Source organism: Sorghum bicolor, chromosome 8 (assembly GCF_000003195.3).
Source record: "Sorghum bicolor cultivar BTx623 chromosome 8, Sorghum_bicolor_NCBIv3, whole genome shotgun sequence".
In the NCBI taxonomy this organism is placed as follows: domain Eukaryota; kingdom Viridiplantae; phylum Streptophyta; class Magnoliopsida; order Poales; family Poaceae; genus Sorghum; species Sorghum bicolor.
The window spans coordinates 57,294,137-57,303,609 of NC_012877.2; the positions used below are offsets into that span (position 1 = coordinate 57,294,137).

Here is a 9,473-nt window from a genome sequence, read left to right on the forward strand (position 1 = left end):
AATGGTGACGAGCAAGTAAAGTCAAGATCAATGAACCAAGAAGATCATATAATGATATGAAGTGGATCATATCGTTTTGTGATGGTTGTTGGTGTTTGTGTAGCATCAACATTGTAGGAGATGAAATGGAATGTGCAAGACAAAGGTATATTTATAGCGCATTTCATTTCACCGGGTAAAGATTGTGTAGAGAAGTGCATGACCAAATTTAGGATAGATGCATACTCTATCAAAAGGGGCAAACTTGTTTGCATATTGGCCATCTAGTGCCACTCGAGTGATCTAACTTTGCATGTGGTGCTAAGATCGAGTGGCGTGGTAAAAAGAGTGCTAATCCTTTAGAAAATGTTTATGAAAATGCTATTACATGCGCACATTTGTTAGGACACAATGATGTTAGCACATAGAAGCAAAGGGTGTTGAAGTTGTGCTTGAAAAAGATGATAAACAAGCTTAGGACACTAGTTGGCAGAGCATAGGACCATGGGCTTTGGGTCCTCAAACACAAGACTCAGTTTGGTGGTGCACATGACCATGGTTCTTTGGTCCGGTGGTTTCAAAATAATTATGCACTAGACAAAGAGCAGCCAAAACGCGTAAGACCTAGAAGGCATGGTCCGAAGGTAGGATCAGGACTGAGTTCAGAGCAAATTATGCTCTTTGGACCCTTACTAGACACCTCAGGACCGAGGTGCACATTGGTCCTGAGGGTGAGTCCGAAGCTTAGGACCCTGGCATACATTGGACCTGTGGGTGACTCTGGAGCTTAGGACCCTAGTGTCCGTTGGTCCTATGGGTGAGTCAGGAGCTTAGTCTGGAGGTAGTATGAGCGTGTGTGAAGTAGCCATTGTGCTCCAATGGTCTCTTCCAAACAGTTAGTGCCACATGGCAGCAATCTAAGCACCGGACTTGTGGCACCTGGTTTTAAGGAGAAAACCAGATACACAACATATATGAGAGTGTAGGAAGTCAATCCCACTTATGGCTATAAATAAAGGGTAATATCAAAAGACAATGCTTTATTACACAACATATTGGTACAAATAATAACCCTACATAGCAAATAGTGGAAAGACAACTCTGGTCTTCAGGCAAGGACTCTAACTTCACAGGGACAACTGACTAGTCGATCACAAGCCTAAACAATCTAGAATCTAGAAATCTAGTACCCATCCAAAAATTTTATCTAAGTAGTAAAAATAAAAAAGCATATGTACATCTCGTACTTAATAAGAATAACTTGGGGTTATGAAGCTCAAAAGGATGACACTAGTTTATTGGAGTTGGCATTTTAATGAGTCACAATTTTAATATTTTAAGTAGCATATAGTTATGGTTAAGCCCCAATTAAACCACATGATCATATGAATCATCATTTTATCTCATAGTTAATTAGCAACATAATTATTCTCTATTCTATGACTTTTCTAAGTTGCTCGTGACTATGAGCATGGCTGTTATAACAGGTTGCACACTTCCATAGTGAGTCATGTTTCTCATATGCTCGGGTTAATTACTCCCAAAATAGTTCTAAGGTGAGCAGGTAGGGTACACTATGAAGTCTTTCAAAGATTTATCTAACAAGTTAGGACGGCTAGGTTTCTAGTCAGCAAACAGATGTAGATCTGCCTTTCTAGATGGCCACATTCCATGTAGGCTATACACATAAGGATAGAGGTCACACTATACCTGACTCGTCAAGCCTCTTTTGTTCCATGAAGGTAACCACTAACAACCTAGAAAAGTCTTTCTATTAAACTAAAGCCAGAGCCTTGTAGCTCTCATGGTTGTACTATAAATCCTAGATTTTACCGGCTAATAAATCATTAGGAAGGGCCAAGAGCATCATGTAAAAATCCAAGAGCTCTCTCACCCTATATCCAAGTTGCTAAAAAGCAAGTTTTATCCTTTGTTGCATAAAGCCATTAGTCAATGCTAAGATCATGATTGTTTAAATTAAGCACTACCAAAACTGCATATGCAAGTAACCCATAGGTGTCAAGGTACAAGGTAACAAAAGCTAGATCATTCATTAGGGGTAACAAAATTAGACACATCCAACATGAATTATAATGATTATAAAGTGTGGATAACAAGGATAGTCCGATGCTATACTTGCCTTGCTCAATGAACTCCTGCTAGTCCTAGTCATCAACAAAGTACTCTTGGTCTCCAACGTACTGCTCACCGTCTATACTCGATCAACACAACAACATACAAGCATCTGAGGCAATCATGCATAGAAAACAAAGACTATAGATTAAAATAGTACACCAATAGTGGAAAAAGATGGAATTCATAAATCTAATCTACACATTGCTACAATCACATAGACACCAATTGTACTCAAATCATATCTAAAATGGAGAAGATATGATGAAAACATGAACTGGATGGCAGAACCATAAATAACACAAACTTAATTTAGATTATAAAATAAATCAAAATCAAGATTTTGAATCTAGTTGAGGAGTGCGGGTTTGAGTTCTAGACAAGAGAGGGGCTTTTAGCAAAACATCTGGCGAAGGGGTAAGGAAGGATCTAAGCCATTGGATTAGATCTGGACAACCTAGATTAGAAGCAAGGAAGGAAGGAAGGAAGGAAGGAAGGGAGAATGGCCAACTAGAGAAGATGGTCGGTGTGGTGGTCCGCCATGGACGACAACGAGGGAGCTCATCGGCGCACACAAAAATGACCCTAGAGGATATGGTTTGACCTGAGATTGGCACACGAAGAAAGAAGGGGAGATCGAGAACTCACCATGAGGGTTTTTAAGGGCAAAGACAGATGAGGATGCTGAGCAGCTCAAAGAAGTGGACCACGAGAACCTACAAACAATAGCAACGATTAGCGACCAACCAAAGGAAAGAAAAAGTGAGGCAAGGGATCTAGCAATGAAGCTTGGTGGCAGGCTTACGGTAGTGTTGAAGCGCCAAAACGATGGCTCAAACTTAGTGGTAGCAGCGACGCTAGGGTTTGGAGTGGCGGCGGCGAGCTCAGGTGTGTGGTAGTTGTTGTGAGGGTTCAGGATGGAGGCAGCGGGGTGCGGAGGCCTGATTTTTATAGCCTGAGGGCTATGTCGTGGATGGAAAGGGGACATCAAGCCAGGATCCAGCTCGATCACCAAAGGAAAGCGCTGGCCTCTAGAAATAGAAGGCAAGGTTGAAGATGGAAGGTAGGATGTGCAACTGATGTTGCAGGCCCACCGGTCAGAACGAGGTGCAAGACCAAGCGGCCAGTGGTAGAGGTGAGAGGGGGAAGCGGGCGCATCCATATTGGGTTGGCCCAAGAGAGAAAGGGGCACGTGGGCCTCACAGGTAGGCCACGCAGGAGAGAGGAAGGGGGTAGGGCAGGCCGAGCAGGGAAAGCGACTAAAAGGCCAAAAGCTGAGAGACGAGGGATGGAAATAATTTCCCTTTATTATTTTAATAGTTTTTAATTCTATTTTCAAATTGATTTTGAATCAGTTTGGCATGTTTTGCAATCCTTGTGATCAATAACCTAACACAAATATATTGTCAAAGTAGCCTATGCTAGGTGGGCTAGTATTAATTAAAGAGCTAGTGAAAGAAAACAATACCACATGAGAAACACATATCCCATAATTTGGTGATTTATCGGCCACCTATGTTATAAAGAGGTGAGTCCAAGGATCACTGCTTCTCTATTAATCCCACAAGGCTACCCTCTCCATTTGAGAGGTAGGCCTCTCAGTCGGCTCAACACTTTAGTTTCCACTAGAGTGATTCTTTTACATCTCCGATGGGGTAGTTTAACAACCTAGTTGTGACGAGAGCATTTTTATGAGCATCACAGCATATCGGTAATTTAACTTTAGTTTTCTATGGGGTCATGTAACAACACACCTTGCATGTATGTTTCCCTTAACTTCTCTCATACTTTGCGATCCTCGAAATTAGAATATACTACATCTGTTTTTACTCACTGGTATATGCCAAAACCATTTGCAACCGTTACCATCCGTATGTTTTCACTCCGCAGTACATCCACCTTTAAAAATAAGTATTAGTATCTTTGATGATTCATTATGCATATGTGCCTTGCGTCCTGGATCAAATATATTTGCCATAAACTATTTTTTCTACGAGAAATTGGTTCTTATAGGACTCCAAATGTTGGGTTTCTCTATAATAGGACTCTTAACGTTTGTTTCTCCCAAATAGAACTCCAAACAATTACAATCAGCTCTAATGACATTTTGTTTCTTTTTTAATGTCTTTTGTCATCTAAAAATACATGTATTTTCGTATTGACCCTATTACCTTCAGCTATCATATGGTACTCAATTTCATCGATTCATCTACGAGACACGAGACGCCGCACGACGCTCCTCCTCGCACGTGAACACCGCCGTCGCTGCTTCACCGTGGAGATTGATCGTCGGCCCTCCTTCCCTTCCCCACGCCATCGATCTGCCCTCCATGGAGGGAGAACCTCCGGCCGAAGATATCACCGTTCGGATGATCGCCATGGATGCCGACGCCACGTCGGGGCCTGCTGCCCTAGCCCTAGGCGCGCCGGGGCCTGCTGCCCAGGCCGCTGCGGCACCTGGTGCACATCTGGACGCGGTTTCTGGAGGGCAAGCCACTGTGGATCACCTTCCACAGCCTCCATTGGAGAATCGTAGCAACGATGCCACAACTCTAGCAAGAGACTAGTGTCTGCCCACTGTTCGTCATCCTGGCAGGAGCAGGACACACACAATGTCGAGGAAGTGTACGTAGGGCTGCCGCCGTGCAACGACGTCCTGATCAGCGGGTGCCAGACGGACGAGACCTCGGCGGACGCCACCACGGCCGACGGCATGTCCTACAGCGTGCTGAGCAATGCGATCCAGACCAATCCTCGCCAGCAACGGCAAGAAGTGCGGGGCGGACGAACCGTCAGCTGGTGGTCAGGGCGCGGGAGCTGCTGTCCAAGCAGCCAAGCAAGGGTACACGCAGCAGCTCGGGCTCTACTGCAGCGATGAGCACGCGAGGCTGCCTTTCATCTGCTGAGACCATATGACGAAAGATACATGTATTTTTAAGATGACAAAAGACATTAAAAAGAAACAAAATGTCATTAGAGCTGATTGTAGTTGTTTGGAGTCCTATTTAGGAGAAACAAACGTTAAGAGTCTTATTATAGAGAAACCCAACGTTTGGAGTCTTATAATAGCCAATTTCTCATTTTTCTACTCATTTAGAGGTAAGCTTCTAAGAATATATATATCATTTTGTTTTGCATAGTTAGGGCGTTGGAATGCTAAAATTATACTACTAGAACCAAAGTCACTTCCAATGCAAAATATAGAAAACAGAAAAAACATACCACCCTTAAATCTAAGGCCTTGTTTAGTTCGTAAAAACTTTTGGTTCGGAGACTGTAGCACTTTCGTTTTTATTTGACAAATATTGTCTAATTATAGAGTAACTAGACTCAAAAGATTCATCACGCGGTTTACAGGCAAACTATGTAATTAGTTTTTATTTTTATCTATATTTAATGCTCCATGCATGTGTCGCAAGATTCAATGTGACGGAGGATCTTGAGAAATTTTGGATTTTTAGGTGAACTGAACAAGACCTGAAAATAGTCAGAAATGCACAAATCTTTTTGATACTAACACGTGGCTAATGAAAACAAAATAAAACACTGCCGGCAGCTGCAGTCCTAGCAGCCATCCAATGAGGAAACGTGGCTCTATCCCAGCCGCAGGAGACTCCCACAGACCACCGACCACCGCTCGGTGCTTGTAAAATTTTTCTGCCCGCTCTGCCGGCCCTCGCAAACCCGCGCAGTCCCGCACCGCCGCGGCCAGAGCGAGCCGGCCACCTCTCCTCTCCCTCGCTGGCTCCCCGCTCCGAACGCATGAACCTGGTGATGATTACAGTCTACATTCCTAGCCCGCCGCCGCTTACTATAACTAGGCGCCTCCGCCCGCCATACAGTACACACCGCCGCCCTCAAAGAAGTAGCAGCAGCGGCGAGGGTGAGGCAGGACTGGGAGGCCGAGGTGGGGGTGGGGTGGGACGGGACGGCGCGCAGGGGCCCGTCGCCGAGCGCGAAGAAACCGCAGGATTTCGCCCGGAGCTACATTGTGCGGGGGGTTCGAGGTGCGTTCCTCTTCTCCGCGCAATTCCGGGGGATTCTTTGCGTTGATTGATTCTGATGTCCCATTCCGGGGGTTTCGGAGGCGTTGCTGGGAAATTTCTCTGGTTCGCGCGGAACCCGATCGAATTGTCTCTGCGGGTTGGGAATTTCGGCGGTGCCGCGAGCGTTCGTGGATTCCGTGGTTCTGCTTTGACTGCTAATTCCGTTTCTTGCTACCTTGTTTCAGCGATCATCAAGCCATCCTGCGCAACCTGCGCGCGACGCGCGTCTCCGCCTGTTTGGAAACCTCTGCTCTTGGGGACACGAACAAAGGACTCGGAAGATTCCAGGTACAGAATGCAGACCCGAACCGCCCTCAATTCGCAGAACTGCAATCGGTAGACGAAGTCTGCGGTTAGTTTTTGGTTGATTCGCATCTAGCAATTAGCATCGCACTATGGTTTTACTCTCTCCTTTTCGAAAAAAAAAATGGTTTTACTCTCTGATGAATCCTTGTTGTACCTTGCAATGAATTCTGATACGCAATCTTCGTCAACACTTCACAAGTTGCTGTAGTTTTAGTTGCACGCTCGCTGTGTTTCTCTAGTGAGTGCTAATATTCAAGCAAAAAAAAAAAGTGAGTGCTAATACATTGTAATGATTCATCATCTTGCTTTGCGTAAATTGGTGATTTGTTTTTTTGGTTCTTGCTAGGTGTTGACAATGATAAAATTTCTAAGATTTCGTGCAGAATTTGGTTGAGTGGTATCTCTTGGGTGGTGATGAGTCTTCTTGGTATTATCTGTTCTGCTTAGGTTTTAATCTTTTCTTGTTATGTTTCAGTGTCACAAGCCGCACTGTGCATCCTGATTGTGCACATTCGTTTGGCTTCTCTTCTCATGGATACCGATGAACCAAGTACTCCAGGTACAAATTTGATTCTCAGTTTGTAGTTCACCGCAATTATTAAATCAAGCCATTGCCTTTCCCTTAATATATGATCAAATGACTGTGTTTGTGGAAAGCTTAAAAGCAGCAGTAGGCAATTAATTGATTTTATAGCATCAAATTATGTTCTTGCCTTCTTGGTCCCTGATATCTTCAATTCATCTATGGACTTGCATAGATGATTCAGAAACTATTGGCAAGTCTATTACATGATTGCTTTATCGCTACTAGCATCTCGCTGTGTTCTTGGTCCCTGATACCTTGCAATAAATTCTGATTTCACAATGCCCATGGCCATTTCCAGATTGTTGCAAGTAGTTACTTATGGAAGTTTTTGTCTTCCTTGAACAATTCTGACTCAGTGCTTGCACAAATGATCCAAGAAAGCAATAATTAGGAAAGTGTTTTGGTTCGTCTTGAAATTTCTTAGTACTACATTGCATGATTCATCCAGTAGCTCTATGTCAAGTGATATATTGTCTTTCTATTTACTATTATTATCTGATCAAATGCTAGTTGTGCATGCAAATGCTTCAAAGAAGCAAGCACTGGTGACTAGTGTGCTTATGTTATTATCTTAATGTTCTGTTTCTTACTTATTTCTGCTATGCATTGATTCAGATATGTCATCCAGAAGGCCTCATAAGCACTTGTGTAAAATATGCAACAAGAAATTCCTTTCAGGGAAAGCTCTTGGAGGCCACATGTCGTGCCACCGGCATGCTGGCAAGCAGCCAAAGAGCACACCTAGCCCTCCTGCCATTGTCATCGATCTGCCTGTGTTGCTGCTGGGTCCTGGTGATGAGAAGCCTTCACCGTCATCTTTGGAATCTCAATGCCTGCACTGCTCAAAGATGTTCTCTTCCTGCCAATCTCCAAGGGGAAACATGGGGATGCACAGTGAGAGGAAGGTGATGGCCAAGCCTGAGGAAGAACCTGGACCAGCTGGGTTGATGGAAGCTTGGGCCAATGCTAATGGTGATCACGAGCACAATGTGATGCTATTTTCTCCAGTGAAGCGTAAGCGGTCAAAGAGGGGGATGCCAGTCCCCAATTTAGAGATGAACGCTGCAGCTGCTCTCTTGATGCTTTCAGAGCATTGTGACAAGACTTCTGCTTATGAGGATTGCTGTGGGAGAGATAAGGATGACAACATTTCAACACCCATCGTGTTGAAGGAGGTAAATCTGAATGCTCTTCAGCAGCTGGATCAATCTGATGAGTCCAGAAACAGTGCAAGGCTGAAATCTGACAAGAATCCAGCTTATGAGGGTTTCTATGAACACTGTGAGAAGGAAAACAGTTTGAATTTGGTCGCTGATGCTCCCAAGAAGGAAGTGTTGCTGGATCTGTTTGATTATGAGATGGATATAGAAGCTGAGTTCATGAAGCCAGGGGCTGACATTTCAGTCGAGGAATTGAAGTCCAGTTTGAATTTGGTTGCTGATGCTCCTAAGAAGGAAGTGCTGTTGAATGTGTTTGATCATGGGATGGATGTAGATGCTGAGTTCATGAAGCCAGGGGCTGACATTTCAATTGAGTTGAAGTCCAGTGACCTTTCACCTGCAATGAACATGAAGAGGCACCAGTGCAAGGTCTGTGGAAAGTCATTGAGGTCAGGACAGGCATTGGGAGGCCACATGACATTACACTTACACTCTGAGAAGAAGAAAAAGTTGAATTCAGTTGCAGATGTTCCAAAGGAGATTCTTCTAAGTGCATCTGATCATGAGGTTGATGCAGATATAGAGTTCACGATGCCAGGGGCTGCAATTTCAGTGGAGTTGGAATCAAGTGACATTTCAGCTGCAGTGAACGTCAAAAAACACCAGTGCAAGGTCTGTGGAAAGTTACTAGGGTCAGGGCGTGCTTTAGGAGGACACATGAGGTTACACTATGTTCAGAAGTGCAATCTCCACCAAGAGATTGCTGATTGTCCTGATTCTGTTATGATGGAAGAGCAAATGCAAAAGCTTGAATTGGACTCAGCCTTCACATGGTAGAAAATCTGATTCTGAGCCATAGTGTGTGCTGACTGCTGAGCAGCCTTCAGCAGGCTGTGTGGGCCTGTGGCCAAAGCTGGTTCCACATGTTGTCCATATTCAGTTACCGATAGGTTCATTAGTAGTTAGGAAATCAAAGAATTCCATCTGCTGTAGATAGTAGAGATTTTGATACTGATACTTTCTTCTCTTGATCAACAAAATTTTGCTGGATAGGAAGGCAAGGATCTTAAGTCACTGCCTGGTTGCGAAACAGTATAGCAGGTAATGCGTGGTAGTATGCAATGTAATGCAATGCAATGCATGAGCTTGTGATAGGTCTGAAGCTCCCTGACAGTTGTCCTTGGCTGTACATTGATATTCTTCTGTACATACCTACACAGAGCATATTCTTGTCTTGATGAGATAATATTTCAATAAAGAGAT

At 44.0% G+C, this 9,473-nt stretch overlaps 1 protein-coding gene across 1 annotated transcript; it reads left to right on the top strand.

Annotated features, from left to right (window-relative positions):
• LOC8068134 lies at positions 6,345–9,473 on the top strand. Its single transcript, XM_021446574.1, has 3 exons — positions 6,345–6,446; positions 6,940–7,023; positions 7,666–9,473. The coding sequence occupies exons 2-3, from the start codon at positions 6,996–6,998 to the stop codon at positions 9,045–9,047; spliced, it is 1,410 nt and encodes a 469-aa protein (XP_021302249.1). The 5' UTR covers positions 6,345–6,446; positions 6,940–6,995; the 3' UTR covers positions 9,048–9,473.